Below are 25,471 nucleotides of genomic sequence, written 5' to 3' on the forward strand. Positions count from 1 at the left end.
CCTCCTCAGGCTCTGCTGCTTCCCTTTCTCTCTTATAAGCCTATGATGTCACTGGGTTGACCTTGGCACACCAGGCTGTTCCCATCTCAGGAGCACTGACAGTATCACACTAGGAAATAGCATGGTCATTGGTCCCAGGCATTAGGGCATGGCTGTCTTTCAAGAGCCACTATTCAGTTTCTTAGAGCAATGGGAATCCTCAGTGTTCTCTCAACCCTACATTCTCACCATGACTGAACTTACATCTTCACTCTTGATCCATTGTGATAAAGTAGGAAGATAGATTGTAGATAACTTTCTGTATTGTTAGACAGTCGTGAAGTAAATCACTGGTTACCTCTTCAAGAGGCAAGGGCCTGGCATATAAATTTGTTTTTCATATACTTTTATAGATTCACACATTATGTGGCACATTTATATTACCTGTTATTTATTTTTATGATAAAAATTTTAATTTAAATTTGAAACAAGTTGCCCAGATAGATCCACCTATTGGTGTGGAAACATCCTGCGTATCAGCCCAGCCTTCCCCATTGCCAGGCCTTGGCTAGAGGTGAGTCTGGGACCAATTCAGGTGGACTCTCCCCTATATCCTTCCCCAGCAGGGGATTAGCCCCGGATCTCGATGCCCCTGTGTCCTGTCCCCATCAAGAGAGCTCTTGGAGCTCTGATACACCCCTACCCACCCCCACCGAGAGCCTGCCCTCCCACTACCCAGTGTACTACCCTGCCCATTGTCCCACCCCTCTGGTTGAGCACTGGGACAGAGGGTGGAGCCAACAATCCAGCCACCTTTCTGGGAACTTCCTGGAGCTGCTCTGAGCACACTAGACATGCCTATCCATGCGGGAACACCGGCAATTTCCATCTGCCTGGACACTGACCCCCAGCGCTGGTCCCCTACTGGAGTTCCGGGCCTCTCCCAGAGATCTGCCTATCTTTGCAGGGCCTCTCTGAGTTCCTGTGGGCTGGATCCTTGACCCCCATCTCAGGGCCTCTGCCAAAGAGGCCTCAGCTGGAGAGTGCCAGGCCCAGGCTAGATCTGCCTATCAGCTTAAGGAACATCCTGAGTCTAGCCTTCGAGATCTTTGACTCATCACCAGTCTTCTGTTGGAGCCTGATTTTTGACCCCCCATAGCCGGGCCCCTGCCTGGGAGAGACCTCCTAGAGAGCTTGGACCACCCAGAGTTACAGACATCGAAACTCTGACCCACCTAAGCCCACTGGGGAAGTACCATAGAGAAAGGGAGAGACCCCACCAACACCTACTGGAAGAAGCTATGGGAAGACTGCAATACAAAAAAAACACCTAACAACAGGAAGACAAGCATAACACCACCAGAATCTAGGGTATCTACACCAACTAGAACAGAACACAACAACAAAGCAGAGGAAGCAGAAGGGAATGACTTAAAAATTATCATCATAAAAATTATAGAGGCCCTCAAAGAAGATGTGAGAAAATCCCTTAAAGAAATGGAACAAGGAAGAAATGAACAAATTTCTTAAAGAAAATAAGAAAGTACAGAAAGCCAAGAAAAAACAAATAAACAGGTGAAGGAAACAGTCAAGACTTGAAAACTGAAATAGAGACAATAAAGAAAACACAAATCGAAGGAATGCTGGAAATAAAAAAAAAAAAAAAAAACTGAGCAAACGACTGGGAACTACAGATGCAAGTGTAACCAACAGAATTCAAGAGATGGAAGAGAGAATCTCAGGCGCAGAAGATAAACTAGAGGAAATAGATTCATCAACCAAAGAAAATCGTAAATCCAACAAATCCTTAACACAAAACATCCTGGAAATGTGGGACATTGTGAAAAGGCCAAACCTAAGAATAATAGGCATAGAGAAAGGTGAGGAAGCCCAGCTCAAATGTTCTGAAAACATATTCAACAAAATCATTGAGGAAAACTTTCCCAATCTGAAGAAGGACATGCCCATGAAATTACAAGAAGCATACTGAACACCAAATAGACTGAACCAAAGAAAAAAGACCCCTCAACATATCATAATCAAAATAGCTAACATACAGAATAAAGAAAGAATATTAAGAGCAGTGAAGGAAAAAGGACAGGTAACATATAAAGGCACATCTACTAAAATTACACCTGACTTCTCCATGGAAACCCTCAAGGCCAGAAGGTCCTGGATAGATGTTCTGCAAGTACTAAGAGTCCATGGATGCCAGCCCAGGCTACTATACCCAGAAAAACTATCAATCACTCTAGATGGAGAGAACAAGATATTTAATGACAAAGCCAGATTTTCACAATACGTATCTACAAATCCAACCCTTCAGAAAGTTTTGGAAGGAAAACTCCAACCTAAGGAAGTTAACTACGTTCACAAGGCATAGGCAACAAATAATCCCACTTCACCAGAAACCAAGGATACAGCAGTACAAATATATTCACAATACCATTGCCAACAACAAATCTAAAAAAAAAAAAAAAAGAGCATTAACAATCAATGGTCCTTACTCTCCCTCAACATTAGTGGTCTTAACTCACCTATAAAAAGACACAGGCTAACAGAATAGTCACGAAGACAGAATCCATCCTTCTTCTGCATACAAGAAATACATCTAAGCTTCAAAGGTAGACATTACCTCAGGGTAAAGGGCTGGGAAAGGTCTTCCAATCAAATGGACCCAAAAAACAAGCAGGTGTGGTTATCCTAATATCTACAAGTTAGACTTCAAACCAAAATTAACCAAAAGAGATGAAGATGGTCATTTCATATTCATCGCAGGAGAAATCCACCAACACAAAGTCTCAATTCTGAACATCTATGTCCCAAATACAAAGGCACCCACATTCATAAAAGAAATGCTACTAAAACTGAAACCTCACTCAAAACTTCACACACTTATAGTGAGAGACTTCAACACACCAATCTCACCACTAGACAGGACCACCAATCAGAAACTCAACAAAGAAACAAAAGAATTAACAGAAGTTATGTCTCAACTGGGTTTAACATACATCTATAGAACATTCCATCCAAACACAAAAGAACATACCTTCTTCTCTGCTCCACATGGAACCTTCTCTAAAATCGGCTACATACTAGGTGGCATAACAAACCTCAACAAATACAAGAGAATTGGAATAGCCCCCTGTATCTTATCAGACCACCATGCTTTAAAATTGGAATTCAACAACAACACAAATCGCAGAAACCTTACAAACTCATGGAAATGGAACAATGTGTAATTGTACCACACCTGGGGTCAAAGAAGAAATAAAGGAAGAAATTAAGGACTTCCTAAAATTCAATGAGAATGAGGACACAACATACCCAAACTTATGGGGCACCTTGAAAGCAGTGTGACAAGGGAAGTTCATTGCACTAAGTGCCCATATGAAGAAAACAGATGATAGTCACATTAGAGAATTAACAGCACAACTGAAAGCCTTAGAACAGAAAGAAGTACTGGAGGAGTTGATTCCAGGAAATAATCACCTTGAGGGCTGAAATCAATAAAATAGAAACCAGGAAAACAATACAAATAATCAGTGCAACAAAGAGTTGGTTCCTCGAGAAAATCAACAAGATAGACAAACCTGTATCCAAACTGACGAAAAAGCAGAGAACATGCAAATTAACAAAATCAGAAATGAAAAGGGGGACATAACAATGGACAAAGAGGAAATCCAGACAATGTTCAAGTCATACTTTGAAAACCTGTACTCCACAAAATTTGGAAATTCAAAGGAAATGGACAAACTTCTGGATAACGATCACTTACCAAAATTAAATCAAGAATGGACAAACAACTTAAATAGACCTATAACACGCAATGAAATAGAAGCAGTCATCGAAAGTCTTCCAACCAAAAAAAGTCCAGGGCCAGATGGCTTCAGTGCAGAATTCTACCAGGAATTCAAGGAAAAGCTAATACCAATATTCCTCAAATTGTTCCATACAATAGAAACAGAAGGTTCATTACCAAACTCTTTCTACTAGGCCACAATCACCTTGGTACCCAAGCCTCACAAAGACACAACTAAGAAAGATAACTACAGACCAATATCCCTGGTGAACATTGATGCAAAAATACTCAGTAAAAATACTGGCAAACAGAATCCAAGAATACATCAGAGAAATCATCCATCATGACCAAGTAGGCTTCATCCCTGGATTGCAGGGATGGTTTAACATATGAAATCTATCAACACTTTTGATCCATTTGGACTTAAGTTTTGTGCATGGCGATAGACATGGGTCTATCAGCAGTCTTCTACATACCAACATCCAGTTATGCCAGCACCATTTGTTGAAGACAATTTCTTTTTTCCATTTTATAATTGTAACTTCTTTGTCATAAATCAGGTGTTTGTGGGTGTGTGGGTTAATACCAGGGTTTTCAATTCGATTCCCTTGGTTACCTGTCCTTTTTTTTTTTTTTTTTTTCTTTTTCTTTTTTTTGTGTGCCAATACCAATGTGTTTTCAGAACTATAGTACTGTAATAGAGTTTGAAGTCAGGGATGGTGATGGCCCTGGAAGTTCCTTTATTGTACAGGGTTGTTTTGGTTATCCTGGGTCTTTTGTTTTACCATATAAAGTTGAGTGTTGTTGTTTCAAGGTCTGTGAATACTTGTGCTTGAATTTTGACGGTGATTGCATTGTATCTGTAGATTGTTTTTTTTTTTTTTTTTTTTTTTTTTTACAAGATTGCCATTTTTACTATGTTGATCCTACTATCCAAGAGCATAGGAGATCTTTCCATTTTCTGGCATCTTCTTTAATTTCTTTCTTTAAAGACTCAAAGTTCTTATCATATAGATCTTTCACTTGTTTGGTTAACATTACCCAAGATATTGTATGTTGTTTGTGGCTATTGTAAATGGTGATGTTTCTCTCATTTCTTTTTCGCCCCCTTTATTGTCTGTATGAATTTTTGAGTTAATCTATCCTGACACTTTGCTGAAGGTGTTTATCAGCTGTAAGAGTTCTCTGGTAGAGTTTTTTTTGGGTCACTTATGTAAACAATCATATCATCTCCAAATAGTGAAAGTTTGACTTCTTCCTTTCCAATTTGTACCCCTTGATCTTTTTTTGTTGTCTTATTGCTCTAGCTAGTATTTCATATACAATATTGAAGCAGAGAGTGGACAGCCTAATCTTGTTCCTCGTTTTAGAGGGATCATTTGAGTTTCTCTCCATTTAGTTTGATGTTGGCTGTTGATTTGCTGTATATTGATTTTATTATGTTTAGGTATATTTCTGTTATCCCTGATACCTACAATACCTTAATAGTAAAGGGGTGTTGGATTTTTCAATGGCTTTTTCAGCATCTAGTGAAATGATAAGTGGTTTTCCTTTTTCAGTTTCTTCATATGGTGGATTAAGTTGATAGATTTTCGTATGGTGAACCATCCCTAAATCCCTGGGATGAAGCCTACTTGGCCATGCTGGATGATTTCTCTGATGTGTTCTTGGGTTAGATTTTCCAGTATTTTTTTTTTTTTTTGAGTATTTTTGCATCAATGTTCATGAGGGATATTGGTTTGTAGTTCTCTTTCTTAGTTATGTCTTTGTGTGGCTTGGGTACTAAGGTAATTATAGCCTCATAAAAAGAGTTTGGCAATGACTCTTCTGATTCTTTTGTGTGGAACACTTTGAGGAGTATTGGTATTAGCTGTTCTTTGAATTTCTGGTAGAAATCTGCACTTAAACCATCTGGCCCTGGGCTTTTCTTGGTTGGGAGAATTTCTATTTCATTAGGGATTATAGGTCTATTTAAATTGCTTATCTGTTCTTGATTTAAGTTTGGTAAGTGATACCTATCCATAAATTTGTCCATTTCCTTTGAATTTTTGAATATTGTGGAATACAATTTTTAAAGTATGGCTTAAAGAGTCTCTGGATTTCCTCAGTTATGTTCCCCTTTTCATTTCTGATTTTGCTGATTTGCAGTTCTCTCTGCTTTTTGGTTGGTTTGGTTAAAGGTTTGTCTATCTTATTGATTTTCTTGAGGAACCAACTCTTTGTTACATTGATTCTTTGTATTGTTTTTCTTTTTCTATTTTATTGATTTCAGCTCTCAACTTCATTATTTCCTGGCATCTACTCCTCTGGGGTGAGTTTGCTTCTTTTTGTTCTAGGGCTTTCAGTTGTGCTGTTAATTCTCTAATATGTGACCATCCTTTGTTTTCTTCATATAAACACTTAGTACAATGAACTTTCCTTGTAGCACTGCTTTCAAAGCATCCCATAAGTTGTGTGTCTTCATTCTCATTGAATTCTAGGAAGTCTTTAATTTCTTTCTTTATTTCTTCCTTGACCCAGGAATGGTACAATTGCACATTGTTCAATATCCATGAGTTTGTAAGGTTTCTGCAATTTGTGTTGTTGTTGATTTCTAACTTTAAAGCATGGCGGTTCTGTCAAGGTACAAGGGATTATTCCAATTTTTTTTTTTTTGTACCTATTGAGGTTTGCCATATTGCCGAGTATGTGGTTGATTTTAGAGAAGGTTCCATGTGGCACTGAGAAGAAGGTATATTCTATTGTGTTTGGAACTATTCTTGTATATACTCATCCCATGAACAATTAAGTTATGATTAATATTTAAGGGTGATAGGAATACAGTGTGAGGAAAACATGGCATGAAGTCAGATTGCAGTGAGTGAAGGACAAATGGGTGGGTGGGATATGAACAGAGTCCTGCAGACATGATTCATGTGGAAGATTTTATTGAGGAAGGTAAGAAAATAGGGGAAGGGAAGAAATAAAGAGAGAGAAGGAGATAAACAGAGACAGAGAGGCAGAAACAGAAAAGAGACACACAGAGAGACAGAAGAACTGCCTCCTCAGAGGAAAGAGTGAAGAGAAGAGAGTGGGTGGAGTTTTCCTCTTAAAGGGCCAGGGTAGGCATGCCATGTGCAGAGGGGTATTGCCCTGTTCCTGGTTTCCAAGCAGTGGGACCAGGTTTGCCTGAATTACAACAAAGGGATAAACTAAATATGAAAATCAAAAATAATATCCTCCAAAATTTGTCTTTAAGAACAGTCTATACAATGCTAAGTGCAGTGGAGTCTACCTTTAATCCCATAGTCTGAGGCAGGAAAATACTGAGTTAAAGCCAAGTTGGGCTGTATAGAGATGCTGTTTCAAGAGAAAGAGATAGAACCCCATAGTTTTGCCCCCATTCTTTCTTATTTCTCAGCAGTTGTTTGTGAATGTAGTTTCAATTAAAATAGGGTAAAATAAACTCTTAACTACTCTGAAAATGTATTGGCTTGCTCTTAAAATGTAAGTTCTGACAATAGCACATTTATCATTAGAAACTGGACCACTCACCTCAACACTAAAGATTCACATCGAAATGAAGCGGCTGCCCACAGTCAACCCAAACCCCTCCCTATTCTTAAAGGATGTACCTCCCTTTTCTTTCACTTTTTTTTTTTTTTTTTATCATCAAAGCAGATGTCATAAAACAAATGTAGTGAAACATTCAGGCGGCAAGATCTCTAATTGTTTCCATCTTGATTATAGAAACAAATTGAAAGGTAAATCCTTGCAGTGAAATAAATGAAAAAAATAATTAACATTCAAAGTGCTCAACACACCACCTGCTCTTTCCACACTAGGCAGAAAGGAAGGCACCTGAGGCACAAATGGCAATGGAGAGAAAGTGAGTTTCCTCTTGAAGCAGAGAGAAACGTAGCACTTATTTGAATTTTAAATCAGGAGGTACACTTTTTATACAATCAGTGGTTTGGAGGTTCCTGCCTCTGATGAGTCAAGTGAAATCATTATGTCTAAAGCCACATGCAATAAATATTTTGTCCAATATACATGACACAGCATTTCTGTGGCTGTTTCTGTACTTAAAGCCCAACAACTTTTATTTAAATATATATTGAGCTCCTAACCCCAACCAACACCTGAATTTAAGGTTATCGTTTCTCAAACTGTGTACAGGTACATATTAATTTCGAGTGGGCAATATTCTAGCATTTGCAACCAAAAATATAAATGACCATTTATTTGCACAGCCACAATATTAGTCTTGCCCACTTACATAAGAGAGTGACCTGTACTGGTTCTGTCATTCTGATGGCTGGCCTCTCTGTCCCTATGGCTGGCTGAGATCTTTGGTTCACAGATACAGTAAAAGTCTTCCCTTTTTCAGGCTTCGAGAAAGTGAAACCAGTTCACTGGAAGTAGGCAGAATCCCCTTTTATGTATGGTTGCCGGAAAAAAAAATACTGTTCAAAGGAAATTTAAGATGTTATTCTAAGAGAACAAGACAGGAATTTTTTTGACTCACAAAGGCAGGTCAGAGAAGGACAGAGCACTTCAGAGCACAGTCGTAAGGGCATCTGGTACCATTGTGCCCTGAGATGCTTGGGGCCCAAAGCAGGCTGCTGTGAGGAGCTGTGTATGGAGTGAGGCTAGTATCAGAGGGAGCCATTTTCTTCAATTCTGCCCTTTTAGGGAGTGACATGGAAGGAGCTTAGCATTGTGGGGCTTTGCCACTCCCAGGGAGACATCTCAAGTGTATGAATACTTGAATGTCAGTGTTGAGAAACACTTCCTAATTTGGGGGCACTTGTACCAGATTGCTTTGATCCAAGGTTTGAAATAATCTGGGCTATGTCCAAATGCTACGAGGGGGGCAGCAATTATTTTTTTTCTGTAATCTTTACAGTCAGTAAATGTTTCAAGATTTGCATTTTCCCATAAAACTTCATTTATTGAGCTTGCAATTTGAATTTCATATAATTATATATGAGTCCTATACAAAAGCCCAGCAGCATGCAATAAATGTGATATTTTATGGTCTTTACTGACTACAGTCTATAATTTAACATGAAAGACAGAGGAATCAATGAAGGAAACAATCTGCCTGGTTTTGAGCTGCCAGCTAGTCTCTAGGTCATATGTACTTTTTTTAGGACAGCCAGGCATTCCCTACATGCTCGACTCTAGCCTTGAGTTTTCACCTCTGCTTTGACCTCCCTCCACCATTCCTTCATGTGTTGCCAAAAGGGACAGAGAGCAATCTGATCTTAAGTCAAAAATGGTCACAAGAGACAGTCATTTAATGATCATCGATAAAGACATAGCAATCATAAATATGTATGTGCCTATCATCAGAGCATCTTCATGTATAAAGCAAGTGCTAACATAGTTGAAATGTGAAAGAAACAGTGATATGTTAGTAAAGGGGAGCACTGATACAACACTCTTCAATCTGATGTTTGGCTAAGGAGGGGGTTATTTTAAAGATGTATATAATGTGCACCTGTAGATAGTATAGCATATAGCAAGAAATGGAAAGTTGGTGGGAACACACAAATTCTTGTTTGGGCTCCAACCTTTCTGCTCTGGTGGGCCCATCAGCGACTTTGTTTATCTCATTCAGGTCTTATTGCAGCATCTAAAAAGTTTCTGGTACAAATTACACACTTGATGAATACTGAACAGATGAATGAACAAAAGAGTGAGTAAGTGAGTGAGTGAATGCATGGATGAAACATTTGTGTGTTCAGTAGGGTCACCAGGAAGTGCTGGTCCTGATAAGGAGCTACCACTAGTAAGATTTACTGACTAGCAGTGAAAATAAGAACCTTACTTGTTTACATTGCCTGTAATCAATTTTTCCTTGACTACTTTAGATGTAATTCCATTGGGAGAAAAAAAAAAAAATCAGGCTTCACAATACAAATTCCATGTTTTTTACCTGTTAAGGTCTCTTAAACACTGAATTGTTTATAGTTTAATTGGTCAAGGTGTGATGACAGAATTAATTATATTTCCCCAAACTACTAAAAATCACAGAAAGAATTGCAATGGTTTGAATCAATGTCTCTGGAAAAAAAAAAAAGTAATGAGATAGGGACAGAGTTGGTCAAAATGGACGGTTTACCACTAAATAGAAGCAAGAAAGATAGACTAGCTTTATGTAATAGCATCAAGTCTCAGTAGATTTAGAAGCCACTGAATTATTAATCTTTGTGTGAAACTCCCTTGAATTTTGAACCATCAAAGATCTTATTGACATGGGGATATACTCTGTGAAACAAACAGATATTGTTGGCTGATTTCAAGTGACTCAGAAGGTTCTAGTCTGATCAAGCTCACACTCTATGCTATTTAACCTAAAGTTTTCTTGTTATGCATTCTCACAGTCAAATATAATAAACTTCCATGGCTTGTTTGGTCTAGAAGAATGTTTTCAGTAAATACATAATACATCCCTAAATAATAAGAAATTATTGTATTTTACATTAATTCAGATTTAATTTTTGCCTAATAACACATCTTATATCTTGGACTCTTAGAAGAATATATACACTTACTGTATATATTGTATATAATATATGCACAGACTTTAAGTGGACATGTATGTATAGTATAGAGTATAGCATATGGAGAAAATCTGTCCTTGTTACAAAATGATAGCAAGGAACCCATGATCTCTGAATTCTTGTGAAGCTATTGTCCTTTTCTAATATAGCATAAAAATATAACAGTATTCTATCATGGGCTGGTTTACATATCAAATAGTTAACAAGCATACATTCAGTGAGGTGGATGAAAGGGTTAAGATGGAGATTTTAATTTGACATTCAGTATACCATAAAAAAAAGTCGCCTTAAGATTTCACAGTGGAGCAGGGAGATGCATTCCTGGTGTCATCTCAGTGTGATACTTAGCTGTCACCCAGTATTCTATGTGGGATACTCTGTTAGACTCAGACTAGGATTATCAGATTTTCTATTTAAAGTATCTACAGAAGAAGTTAGTGTAATGAAAACATAACAATAAAATGAATTTTCATCATAATGGCAATGACATGTCCATGGTTGAAGGAGAAGATGTCTTCCTTTTTTGAAATTACCACTTTGAAAACCCGTACTCCTGAGTTGTTTTTATAGGGGATGTTCAGAATTCATAATCATGGATGTCCTATGCATATAACCACAATCCATGCAATACCTATTTACCTATATTTCATTACATACATAGGTCATACTATTGTATTATAAATATATATAATATATATGTATTATATATAATATATATATACTTCAAATATTCTCTTGATATGATTTTTTTATGGTACTGCTTCTTTTATTAACCAATAATTTAAATGAAATCCTTTGCAGTCATTTAATTTTGTATGACGGTCATGATTTTATCTTTCTGAAAATTGTAATTCAGCCTTATAAAACATCTTGAAGAGTAATCTAAACACAGTGTCACCAAATGTTAATAATTTATACTCACTGTCTTTGGAGAAAGTTATTTTTATGGACTATTTAAGGATAACATATATCATAAAACATTAGATCTGGATGCAAATAAAAGTTAATTTTTTCATTACTTGTGATGAGAACTCAGGTACTTTATATACAGAGTTTCAGAACTCTAATATTTCAGAAAGGAACAAGCCTAACGTTTGGAGTTAAGAATTCTACTTAGGGACAGACAGAACTTTTTGATTCTGAATATGACTTCCATTGAAAGACAAAAAAAGTAAAGTTAAAGAAACCCCCCCACTTGAAATGAAGGACTAACCTGGAAACCAGTATCTGTTCCTTGGAATTTCCTAACTTCCCCTCACAAGGCCCTGAGATAACAAGATACCAAGAATTCACAGTGCCCCTCCTTTCTTGTGAGTCAGCAGGTGGTGAATAGGGTCCTTAGGAAACAAAGAGATAGCTGCAACTCCTGTTTGCCCAGACAAAATTAATTAGCACACCCTGAGGCCCTAAGGTCTGTTGACCCTAATAGCAGACCATCCAGCCTCAAAGGGTCACATACTCAATGGACAGAAGGTCCCACCCCCTCCCTAAGCTTGTGCCTTTGCCTTTAAAAACACCTGTGCCCGGGGGAGGGGGCTTCTCCCTAGCCTGCGTGCTGGAGGAGCCCGTTTGCGCAAACGTTTCCTGTTCATTAAAGCCTCTTGCGTGTTGCAGCAACCGGACTGGACATTGAGTTCTTGGGGTACCGACTGAAACTGGAAGACTCCTCATTCTGAGGGTCTTACACCATGAGTCACACAGCTGTAGAATTACATGCCTCAGGCCAGCACCAGACTAACCTAGACATGAAACAAAGCAACTGTAAATGAAATATGGAGATTAATAGAGGGGAAGAGATAAAACAAGACAAAGAGGATGCAGAATATCGTTAGATGCTGGAGCGTTCCTACAGGAGTCTTCAGACAGGGATGAGCTAGTAATCAGTTGCAAGCCTGATGCTAACACTCACTTAAGCTTAAATACATCTTTGGAGAGTATGGTTCCTCAGGGAATGAGGAATGTCCAAGTGGTGGAGAGTCCGCATGGGAGGCTCAGTGATCGCTGGGGACTTTGTGATGATGACAAAGGTAAAGTTGAGGTGGGTAGGTGGGAGTGTAGATGCTAGCACCTGACTAGAAGACTGTCTCACTTTGAAGTATCAGGGACACAGAAAGGGGTCATCAAATTCTTGTAATATGTAAAAGAAAGTTGTTTTTTTTTTTTTAATCTTAAGAGACAAGGCAATTACAGCTGCCTAGAATGTTTAGACAGATTTTACACACGCGCGCGTGCACACACACACATATATACACACACATGCACATATGTGTATATATAGAGATAGATATCTCAGTGTTATTATTGAGCATGAATAGACTTCCTATTTTGTGCATATTTATTTGAATGTGAAACATAAAATAGTTTAACATTCTAAAAATAACCTTAAAATAATATTAGATCTTAGGTTAAAATGTTATAATTTTATATTCAATATATTTAACACATACAATGAATTCCATAAAGCCCTTCAGAATTTACATAAAGCCTAAACAGGGAACAGTCCTTTTTCATTTAAAATTGATCTTAAAACAAACTTGGGTTGAAAATTTCTGGCTGGAAAGTGAGGTTAGAGTGAGATGGAGTAACAGAAGAATGTCACTGGAATGAAACTGCCCCCAGGGAACAGAAACAGCCTTGCTTGGGTGAGTTCATTTGCAAAGAAGAAACACAGGGTCTCTGAAGTTCCAAGATGCAAGATACAACATAGAGACAGAAACCTAGGCCAGTTCTGAGCAGGACTTATTATTCAATTTAATGTAATGTTTTTCACAAGTCAAAAGAAAACCAGACCACCCTGGTTATCATTAGCATAGCAAGAGCTGGCTGTGGAAGCCCCAGTGTTAGTGATCTGATATGAGGCCTCATTCATTGCTGGTCCAGGCAGTACTTTCCAAGGAAAGACAAAACAGTATGGTCACTCATGTGGGGATGCCATCAATAATGGAAAACACCAAGAGTGGAGAACTGGTGCCCTACAGACAAGATAAACCTCTAATGGGCCAGGCTGGTAAGCAGCAGAAGAATACGTGGCTGGCTTACTATATCGTCACTGAAATATGCAACAGTGGCCAGAGGAAATGCCAGGGAGAATGTTCCCATGTATGTTTAAAAAAATATGACAATGAAAGGTGGATCTGAGCAGAGTCGGTATAAATCAAAGTTAAGCAGAATGGCATACCTCCTCACTTACATATCTTTATGGATAATTTGTGATGGGTCTTAATATAAAATGTGATTGTTCTGGCTATTTTGGTGAATGGCCTAGGAGCCTTTACATTTTCACCAACAGAATGAAACAAATAAAACTAGAAAAATCCTACTATTTCAGTGTTGAGTGTATTCTTGACGACCACTTCCAATGTTATAAGACATTCTCCATCCAGAATACGTCCATATGTCCTTCAGAGTTGGCCTTCTTTGAAAACTGAATAAGTTGAAACCTTACAATTTTGTTTGAGCCCATGTCTTTGATTACTACCTTAAAAATGGCAATGCTTAGACATTAGAAGATTTGCCAGCAATCATACAGTAAGGATACATGGCATGGCTCCTGTATGTGCTTCATGATTTTACTGAACAGTGGGAAAGTGTGACCTTAACAGAAAAATTCACGCTCACCACTGGTTCACACACAGCATTTCACTGGCATTCGTTCTCACTCAAAGTTTCCTAACAACTTTGGTAAACCTTTAATAAACATGTAACATGTTGCTGTCCCACATGGCACTAATTAATTGTTACAAGAAAAATAATTGAGAGCAAATGTCTGCACTCTGAGTAAACCTTGAATAAAAAGGTAAACATGTATACTTAATACACATGGAAAATATTGGCTTTAATAATGACACAATGTTGGTATCGTTAAATTTTATGACAAAAACTTCTAAATGAGGACAAAGATTCTTATGAAATTTTATACAACACATGAGATCCTTTTTTAGCAAGCATTTCCTATTTAGTTATTAACCTAAAGGATTCCATTTCTCTAAATTTTAAATGCATTGCTGATCCTGCTAGGAAAGCATAAACCTGCCTCATTTAGGAGGAGGCAATGTGGCTGTATGAGTAGAGACGCCATATGTGAAACCTCACTCGTTGCCTGTTGAAAATTCTGTCATTCGGGTCTCCCAGGGAGATGTCCATTGTGCTATTGTGTAATTTTATCAGCATGAACTTCTGCTGAATATTTTACTTCCTTTAAAAATCCATATTTTGGTAATGCTAACTTCAAAACTTAATGTTGCAACATCTGTGCACATACACCTGGGAGCCATAGAAGATGTATCCTGAAGATTATCTACATTTTCTAATCTTATAAAATGTTGCAAAGTGAATGAAAGACATTGTACATTTTTTCCTGGTGTAGAAATGTATTTCTTAAAGGAATCACTCTCTGCCTCGGTAGAAAGGTTCTCATATTAAAGGAGAACAAGTTTTTTCCTAAATGACAAAGAACATTTTTCTACAAATAGAGTAAGGTATTAATTTGTGTTGTTCATCTTTAATTAACAATAAATATGCATATCTTTCCACTAAGAGATGCCTTCAAGAATTTGCACAAAACCTGGAGATAGAGTCTTAAAATGTTTTCAAACCAGACTCTTTAATAGCTATTTGAATTTAAAGAAAGCAAAATAAATGTAAGCACCTTGAATTTACTCATTGACCTCTTTTGGGTAACTAACTACCAATAGTTCAATTGCATTTTGCTTAAAAAGACAGGGAACATGGTTTTATTATTGTTTCTGAAACACAAGATTGAGACCTTAACAAAGAAAAGATAGTTTTAGGTAAGAGAAAACTTGTACCCTACCATCCACTAATAGTTCAATTTCTATAGGCTAATCATCAGGTAAGCAGTCTACTGCCATACTCTATTACCTTTATAATATGGTTCTGTTGATCAAATGTGAGTGATTATTTGTTGGAGAAGGTAGCAGTATATTTGAAACTCCTATAGATTTTGATAGCCATGGAATGCAATGGATGGCCTTAGAGAACTTCCCTGTGGAGTCTCTTAACTTTATCAAATCAATTTATCAAATTGGGTTAAACACTAAATACTTTATGTGCCATGTCTTTTTGCAACTGTTTGCACATTCTATTGGTTAAATGTTCACTGTAAATGGTGTGTTAGCTATTATGATCATCACTGTCATAAACATGAGGACCTTGATGTAGGCAAGTTAAATAACTCATCAATGTCATCCAGTGTCATTGTTGTGGAAGTTCCTTTCCAGGGTTTACTAGTTTACTAGGAAACTAGTTTACTTTGTCTTCCTTTCTTTTGGGTGCTACTAAGGTTTGGGTGTCTCCCAAGGCTTCACATGTTGAAATTAAATCCCCATTTTTGGGAATTAAATGGGTGGCAATTTAATCTGATTGTGTATTTTAGAAGTAGGTCAAGGTGATTGGGCTAAATCATCTGTAATTGAAACCTAATGACTTTCTAAGAAGAGAGAGAGAGTAGGCACACATGTATGAGCATAGGAACATGCACACACACATAGCCACACATATATACCCCCCCCACACATGCATACACAAATGAAAATATACTCCTTGTCTCTTTCCATGTTAGTCCTGTATTGTCTCCTTGCTAGCTAGAAGGCCATTGCCAGATGCAGGTCCTTTACCTTATGCCTTCAGAAATGGGATCCCAAATGAGCCTTTCTCTTAAAGGTTACCCAGTCTGATTATTATTAGCAACATAAGTACAGAAGAAGCCCTTGTCTTATATGTAACAGAATAGCTTTCCACTTTTCTGCTGATACAAAGAATAAGATGACAGAGCTAACACATTCAAAGAATTTTCAATTTAAATTCTAGAATGTCCAAGATATGGCATGTAAATATCTGTGATAGACAGGAAGAGAAAGGATGGTTAATTCAAGCCCATGGGTGCTGCTCTTTTACTGTAAATGCTCAAAGGAAGTTGCTACAATGGTAGAACACATTTTGCCCTTGGCTTCCCACATATTTACAGAAGAAGGTTGACTACTTACAAAGAAGACAGGGAAAGTGAACCCCTAACTTTTTGATCATTACAAAAAAAACTTCATAGTAGGGGACTTTGTGGTGAATGTTGGATTCCTCTATAATCAAATTACAAAGAAGACAATGTATACGTTCTTAGATGATCTTTAATCCACTTGCATTTTTAGGTACTATATGAAAACAAATAATTTCCTCAAGAGAAAAATTAAGCAAATGGGCATGCATTGTGTCTGTTTTGTTTTTGGTTGTAGGTAGAACCAAATGTTTGGAAAGTTCCTATACCTAACTTTTTACCGTATTATATATCTGTGTCTGAGTGAAGGTCTAATTGATTCTCCCTTATCACTGTCAGATAAACTACTCCAGACATGCCATTCGTTTGACTTGCCACAAACATGGTGTCATGAGACTGAACTCTGATGCCAAATTGAGAAGAACATAGCAAAGACACAGAAGAAGAGTAAGGTGAGATAAATAGAGTGGAGTTTCAAGTGTCAAAATCACCACTGTAGCTCAGCAATTAGATGACATCAGCGCTCCTGCCAAGAGGTGTTTATAACTTGGAAGCTATACTTGCATTTGACCTGATTTTACAATTGAGATCATGTCTGTACTTTAATTTTGAAGGAAAATTGATCATGGTGTTCCACAAACAAGGTCTACCAAATGATGACACTGTGACTGCTGTTGCAAATACCTACTTATTTAAGAGCACTATGACTTATAAGATGATGTAAGAAGTTATTTCATGAACCTTTTAAAAAGATATCTAAGAGTTTGAGTCTTCCAATTCTGTAAATACTAAATTACTTGATATTTTTATAATATTTTCTTTAATGCATTCTTATTTCCACCAACATTTTATTATTTATAAATTATTTATATCAATGTAGCAGGTCAGAGGATGAACAGTTTTATGTGTCTCTTCAATTAATCATCATTATGCAAAGGAAGGCAGGATGAAATCAGTGCAAAAATTTTGATCTATTTGTTCTTTTCATTTTTTCTAGGACTTCATTTCTTGATCTCATGATTTTTATTTCTTACACATGGTCTCAATGCTAGAGTTTCAAACTCTAAGTGAAATCTAAATGAATAGCAAATACATCTTCATTCTACTTGGAAGGAGAGAAGTGTCAGTGATACCTTTTGGTACTTCTGGATGTTACTCTAGTTTGAAAGACAGATTCAAGGTTACAGACAAGTTCATTTCTCTCTTTTTTTTTTTGGCTGTAGCTATGAAGCACAGGTTTGGTAGTTGGATTCCAGGCAGGTGTCCACAGAACTCTATTTGTGATGGGGTAATTTAGGAGGATTCCTACCTTCTCCACCTTCCTGCTCTTCTTGGTCATCTATCAGGGGCATCACTTCTGGTTGTTCCCCAATCGTGGCATCTTCTTGGTTTGATGGAAGCTCTAAATATACGGAGACAGGAGATTCGAAAATGATTAAGTCGGAATTATTGAGAAAACACCGTGGCAACAAAGCAGAAGTTCTTTTTGTGACTTTCCAAGACTTGAGACTTACACAAAGCTGGATGCTGTCTCTCCATCTACCACACCACACCACACCACACACACACACACACACACACACACACACACACACACACACACACAGAGTCCACACATACAACACACAAAGTTCACATATACACATATTCACATGTATGTATGTATTCACACACATACACAAACTCACATACATTCCCACACATTCCCAGACTCTCATCCATTTATTCTCTCTCTCTCTCTCTCTCTCTCTCTCTCTCTCTCTCTCTCTCTCTCTCTGTCACAGTTCACAATTTCTTCTCATTCCTACTAACACTATATCAATATATTCTGGCTTCAGTACCTTCTGTGTCCATAGATGAGCTTGGGGACTCTGTCTCAATTTTTACTTCACTCTTTGTTGAGTCATTCTCTCGTCCTGTAAGAAAGGTGATTGAAAAATAAAAGAAATATGATATGCATGTCCATAGCTTTATCCCAGGTCTGAAAAGCAAATTCTTCAGAGGCTATTCTTTAATCACAGACAAAGAGTGTTTTAAAATGGAAATGGAGAGTACCAATCTCAATTTTCAAATAAATCATGTTAATTATTTTTTGTGGGATATCCAGATAATTTGGGCAAACAAACAAACCCTATTCTTTTCTTGACACAATTAACATTCAGCTTATCAGGCCTTTGGACACTGGCAGATAACAATCTGGAAAGTTTGAAATCTTAAGGTCATTTTCTGAACTATATGGTAGTGGATCATTATTTATCTATGGGGCCTCTTGTAGTGGATCAGTATTTATCCCTAGTATGCAAATAGACTTTGGGAGCCCATTCCACACAGAAGGATACTCTCTCAGCCTAGACAAATGGGGGAGGGCCTATGCCCTGCTCCAAATGATATGACAGACTTTGAAGATCCCCCATGGAAGGCCTCACCCTCCCTGAGAAGCAGCAAGGGGATGGGATGGGGATTGGGAGGGTGACAGGGAAGGAGGGGAGGATGAGGGGACTGGGATTAACATGTAAAACAAGCTTGCTGCAAATTTAAATAAAAAAATATTATCAAGAAAATAAGATACAGTAATCTTGAACATTTTGGAACTCCCCTCCAAATTAAAACATACCTGTTCTTCATTCCTTTATCAACAACTCGGGGCAAGGTGATAACGAAATAAGATAGCATAACAGCTCAGTTACCCCATTTAGACATTGTTTGAAGAAGGCTGCTGGCTTTTTCTCCCACATCCCATGACTTCTCCCCTGGCGGCTTTTGAACATTTAAATACTCACTAAGACAGGAAATTGAAATCTGTCCATTTTTGCTTCACACTGATGAAAGATTTTATGCTGAGGCTATTGTTTAACTGTTGAATTAATATGAAAAGAAGAAATAAATCTGGACCTTGGGCTGGTTTGTAAGCACAAAAAGGACACATGAGAGCTAGAAATGTTTTCTTTGGTACATCCCTGGGCAGGGAAGGCATGACATTATTCTTTCACCTTGTCCCTACTTCTCCTTGTAAAAGGATTGCATTCTTCTGTCCATGACAATATGACTTATAGCGGGGCATCCCATTCATATCAGACCATTTTTATGCCTCTTGGTTTAGACATGCCAGAGGACAGACATAGTAGGAAACTTTGCAAAAGCTTAAGATCCATTGCAAGTTCTTCAAGCTCCCTTCACGGAGCAGAATGCACTCTTGATCGTGAGCAGAGCCAAGCAGAGGCAGGCCTGAACACAAATCTTATGGAGAGCCACTGAGGATTAGGGGCTTAGTTGTTACTGTGGCAATGCTGACTTAGATTACCCTTCATCCTACATCTTCTGCTTTGATGTGTTTATAATAAGACCATCTACCATACTTCTTCCCCTAAGTTCCTTCTCCGCCAGTATAACCCCAAAGCAAAAAACAAATTAGAAACAAAATAAATAAATAAAAAAGTTTTGTTTTAATGACATCCACTCCTCTTAAGCTCATTTTTGATTAAAAGATCTGATAAAATAATGAACATTAACATTTATTTACCTATGTGTTGGCTGAAGTTAGAATCCACAAGCTGTCTTGGATAACTTTTTTCCATCATTCCCAAAGTTCAGTGATGCCCTCCCTGAGTATTGATGGCTCTGTAAAATGATTTCCTTTCCTCACTTTTCCATTCCCCTTCCCCCTTTTCTGGATCAGGTATGTAAGGTTAGAACTTTCATTCCCCACCCTCTTTTGTGCTAAGTTTTAAATTGCTGGAAAAGAGGACCTTTAAAATGTGGATTTGATCAAAACCTTTTCCCTGGGATAAACTCCTCTCTCATACTTCCTCATTCATCCCCAAATTATGGTTCATTGACAATCAACAATGGAATTATCTAGAAGCTTTTAAAAGCTTTCAGGTGGCACTCTACTCATACAGAATTCCAACTTACATAATTTTTGTTCAAGATCTCCATTATAACACATATATGCTAATGCTTATGGAGCACCAGCCTACAGAACTTGTGTTCTGTAGTAAGTTACTGACTCAGAGTTTGCTGAGGCCATTCGCATCTGTTATCTCTACTCATTGAGCCGGCTTCTGAGAAAAGTCATTCTGCCTCCTACATACATTTCTAGCTTTGAGTGCTGACAGTGCCATTTCTCTTTTTTTTTTTAAACAAACATTTGTTTTGCATTTTCAAATGTACGTGCATAGAATAAAGCACACAAGTCATAATTGTATAGTTGATGACTCTTCATATAATTCACATAACTCTCTATATCTAATCTCACTGGGGTCAAGAATACCTCTTGCAGCAGTGTTTTTTTCCAGAAGGTTCTTCTTCAGCAGGTAACAGTTTTATTTGATACTAGAATTGACATAAGCAAAAATACATACTCTTTTATAAAAATCTTATTTTTCAAGTATTTGTGTGTGAAGTTAGTCCCACTTGTTGAACGCATCAATTGACCATTCGTGTTTGATATCTATTAGTCTGCAGTCTGAAGACATGACACCATATGAAATTAAGTAATTTCCATTTGGGGACTATTCTAAATAAGACTATCAAAACATTTTAGTGTGTTCCTTTGTGGAAAAATTATTCATGTCATTTGACCGTCACCCAGAAGTGAAATTGCTAAGCAACTGGGAAGTTTACTAGATGATATGAAACAGTGTGGTAAAGAATTTGTTCCATTTTTACCTCTGGCAGAAATGCATAAGAATTGTATTGTTCTCTTCATTCTTTGGATGAGGTCTTATTATAAATCTATCTGATAAGGTGTATAAGCAATAAAAAAGTTTCCAGGCCAGTTTCATCTTGATCACCTTTGAGTATAAACAAGAGAGCTGGTGGCCACATGAGCAGCTATTTTTTCTGCAAAATATGGGAAGTGCCAGTGGCTTTAGCTATGTGAGGTGTTGGCATAGGTGTTCACAAACAGAGGAGTGCTTGTGTTCAAAATGTCTGAGAGCATCCCACATCAAAGAAGTTCTCTCCAAGAAGACATTAAACAGGGCTCTATCTGTTCTAGTTTTTAAATCACTTTGAGAGATTTTTAGATGGCAGAAAGCAGGAAGGAAATCAATATATTGACTGATAAAATCAGGAATGTTTGTTAAAGTGAGAGAAAGGGACATTTATAGATGTAAAGTTCTAAAGTTGTGCTTATAAAATCACCCTTAAGAAATGAAAAGATAGGTCATGAATTGCATTTCTGTTAAAAAAGGGAACCCCAGGTTTTGTATTCTAGATCTTCTCTAGACATATACAAGATTGGCACACCTGAACTGCTGCATGCAAAGAAAGATTGAATCACACAGGAAGTAAAGAATCTACTTTTCATTTTTCTCCTAGAAAACATGTTACCTGGATAGCTCTTCCAAGCCACATAAATGAGGGGTTAAAAATTGAAGCATGGGGCCTGCAGAGATGGCTCAGCAGTCAAGAGTCTGTAGCACTCTTGCAGATGACCTGAGCTAGGTTTCCAGCACCCTCAGCTCAGCAATACCTGTAACTCCAGCTCCAAAGGGGCCTCTACAGGCCCCACACTCATGCACACACACACACACACACACACACATACACACACACACACACTTACAAATAAAATCTTGAAAACCCAAAATATATACAAGGGGATTACACTGAAAGTACAGGAAGTGTTTTGTTGTTTTAGCAATACATAGTATGGTTGATAAGGAAATGGCATAATGAACAGGAAATTGAGACAATTTAAAAAAAAATTCTACAACATAATAACAATACCTATCTAGAATGTTTGCCATAAAGGAGAAGGTACAGTAGTGGTACCAATGTTTTAGATACAAAATGTTACATAAAAAGAAAGGAAGATATCTATGTATGGAGTAAAGAGGAATTTGAAATGGTAAGTACAGGGGACAATTATATATTATTGGTTATATATTCAGTGTGTGTATGTGTGGTACTAAAAAAGACTTTAGAGCTGGGTGTTGGTGGCACATGCCTTTAATCCCAGCACTCAGAAGGCAGAGGCAGGCTGATCTCTGTGATTTTGAGGTCAGCCTGGTGTACAGAACAAGTTCCAGGATAGGCTCCAAAGCAAAAAGCAATACAGAGAAACCCTGTCTTGAAAGACAAAAAAAAAAAAAAAAAAAAAAAAAAAGAATTTAGGAGGGAGAATATACTTTATATACTTTAATATTTTTATGTACAAACACATGTGCTCTTCTACATATTTACTTAGTGGAGACAAATTCTGGTAGGCTATCCTCTCAAACGTCAATAATGATTATCACTGAATGGTAGATGACTTTAATCTTTATATTTAATTTTGCTAATATGCATTTTATATTCTATAACTTTCATGTTCTAAAATTTAATAAATACTATGAAAACAAATATAAAAGTATTTTCAGTAATACAGAAGAAAAGTATTTGGCTAAAGTGTGTGTGTGCGCGCGCGTGTGTGTGTGTGTGTGTGTGTGCATGTGTGTGGTGTATGTGTGAGGGTATGTGTGCATATGTGTGTGGGGGGGTTGTATGTGAAGAGTGGGGGTGCATGTGTGTGTGTGGAATGAATCTAGCCAAATCCAGTTATTTCCTCATAGTTCTATGTTTCTTGACCTCTAGACAGCACAAACAATCTAACCATATACAACTTGTTTTTTGGTTAAATCAAGTAGCATTTGCCATGGTCTTTATAGGCTCATTCGCCATTGCCTAAACATCCCTTCTTGGCTTTAACTCACTCAGCATGCTCTCCCAATAGCTGAAAAGCTCTTTGTCATTTCTTATGTAGTAAACTCTTGTTTTTCAAATTGAAACCACTGCTCTATTTATACAGACACACACAGAGTTACACAAACACAAGCACAAACACACATACACACTTATTTGTGCACACACATGATCATACATACACTCATACATATATGCATATACACATACTCACACACACATACACTTAAATACACACACACACACACAGAGACTCATTAAGCAGGGCTTATTACTTTTTTTGTCTTTTATGAAGGAAAAGGTTTTTTTTGTTTTTTGTTTTTTGAGAGTAGCTTTGGCATTCACTCTGTAGACCAGGCTGGCCTCGAACTCACAGAGATCTGCCTGCCCCTGCCTCCCAAGTGCTGGGATTAAAGGTGTGCACCACCACTGCCTGGATTGAAGGAAAACTTTTGAGAAGATTCTCCATCCACAAAGGTTGATTGACTGATTAGAACTTCAGTGTCAGTGATGTGAAAAGGTTGGAATGTTGCAGGTCCAGAAACTATTTACAATCTTTCTTGGGATATCTTCAGCTCCTTAACTAGCCATTTACTACAGATAATACCTGTGATTAACAGATAAAAATCCTTTGGAGTGTAGTAGTAGACTACTAGCTCCCCCCACCCAAAGGCTGAGAATGCCATCAGATTCCACTGGAGGTCTAGAGGTGAGGATCCTCTGCTCTGATCTCTCTCAGCCACCTCTCTGATGTTTCCAACAGTGAATTTGGAAAGAGTCTTGATTTAAGACTTTCTTTGGTCTCCATGAAACTGTTTCCATGCTGAATAATGGAATTGAATTTGAGGTATGCTAGATTTGTGTTTTTGGGCTATGGTCACTCATATTTGACTCCAAAATGAACTCTTTTGTCTCTTGAAGTGAGAGTTATGTTTTGTACAAACATGTTGTTCACTGAATTCCTTTTTTTTTTTAATCTGTTACCCCCTTTCATACTGTGATGCAGTTGTATGTTTCTCAGTAGCTTATGCATATTGCACAGATAGAAAAGTTATTTTTTTTCCCATCTTCTTTCCCAAAGCCTAGCATGGGGCACCACAATAATTGTCTGCTTAGCTGGCCCTCTGCTTTATTACTTTTCAAAATCTGTATAGTCATCAGGGACTACAATTTACTTCCTTTTCATCCTTTAAAAAAGCAAGTGTCTAATGCTGAACAGCACTCCATGGACCATGTTGTTTCAAAGAATTTTATTTCCAGACTAAGGCTAAATAGATGTTTTATGCAAACATCAACCTCTCTCGGCCTCAGATGCATCATTTATGGGTGATAAATGGCTGTGATGCTAGACAATTTCCTAGATTCCTCTATATCCTGATGGTGACCAGTCTCTATGACAGATACTAGCCTGTTTTCTATCTCTGTTGACATGGAGACAAGACCATTAAATGCACTCATCACACCAGGTCCTTGCTGTGCCCTTTTAGTCATTTTATGTGGTCTGGGTTTCTTTGGAAATGTTGGTATTCCTGGAACAGGGGCATTCCATCTCCTGAGGGTCCCCATGCTGCGTTGGCTTCAACTCATACTGGATGATCACAGTTCCATAGAGTTCCTCACTGCTGAGAAGGCTGGGTCTGTGTGAATGGGGATGAGAGGCTCTGGGTGAACAGCAGGGCTGCCTTCCCTCACAGACAGTATGGAAAGCCATTTCAGTGCTTTGGAGGGAACATATCCCCCCTGCCCTCTTCATTTTTCTCTAATCTTGGCCAGTTTCACCCGAATGCATAGTGTATTTTGGCAATCATTTCCGGAATAGAAATCTATACTTTTTTGTTGTTGTTTTCCCATTCCCCCGCTGAAATGTGGTGTGAAAATTGAAGGTGACATAAAGTCTCCAGCTTTGAAATTCAAGAATGAACCTTTTGCTCAACTCAGAGCCTGCCAGGATCTGACATTCTAAAGACAAGATATGTGAGCTCAGGCGCTGTATCCTGCACCTGGCCCCTGTGTTGAGGGAGCAACTGCTGGGCTCTCAACCCTTTATCTCTCAGCCACTCAGCCCCTGTACTTCATACTTCTTCCTATGTTTTTGGTCCCCTGGGGCCAACTTTGTTTGTCTCTTATATTCAGTGGCATAGAATCCCCACAGTTGTCTGACCTAATCCTCCTGGCAGAGGAGACAAAAGAATACAAAGGATTTCACAGTTTATGTATATATTTTTCATACAACGAACTCAATCATCCATACTAATGGGAGGGACATTAGAACAGATAATCCACAAATCCATTCACTTTTCCTCAGAAATGGGTCACATGATTGTTTCTTGAAGCCCTGGTAATTAAGTTTGGCTCAAGCTAATGCTTCAGCTCTGATTAATTTGCATAAAAATTGGTCTGGGGACATCAGTCTGGAATAAAGCATTTTTAGGAGCTAAACCC

General features: G+C 37.8%; 1 protein-coding gene across 1 annotated transcript in view; it reads right to left on the reverse strand.

Moving 5' to 3' along the window:
* Macrod2 (mono-ADP ribosylhydrolase 2) overlaps nucleotides 1–25,471 on the reverse strand; it is a 1,848,725-nt gene that overhangs the window by 65,054 nt on the left and 1,758,200 nt on the right. Inside the window, exons 15-16 of the mRNA XM_051183276.1 lie at nucleotides 18,184–18,258; nucleotides 17,652–17,744 (exon numbers count right to left, since the gene is read on the reverse strand). Of these exons, the coding sequence (XP_051039233.1) occupies nucleotides 17,652–17,744; nucleotides 18,184–18,258 (168 nt within the window). The remainder of the gene's footprint in view (nucleotides 1–17,651; nucleotides 17,745–18,183; nucleotides 18,259–25,471) is intronic.

This window comes from Phodopus roborovskii, unplaced genomic scaffold (assembly GCF_943737965.1).
Source record: "Phodopus roborovskii unplaced genomic scaffold, PHOROB, whole genome shotgun sequence".
Lineage (NCBI taxonomy): Eukaryota > Metazoa > Chordata > Mammalia > Rodentia > Cricetidae > Phodopus > Phodopus roborovskii.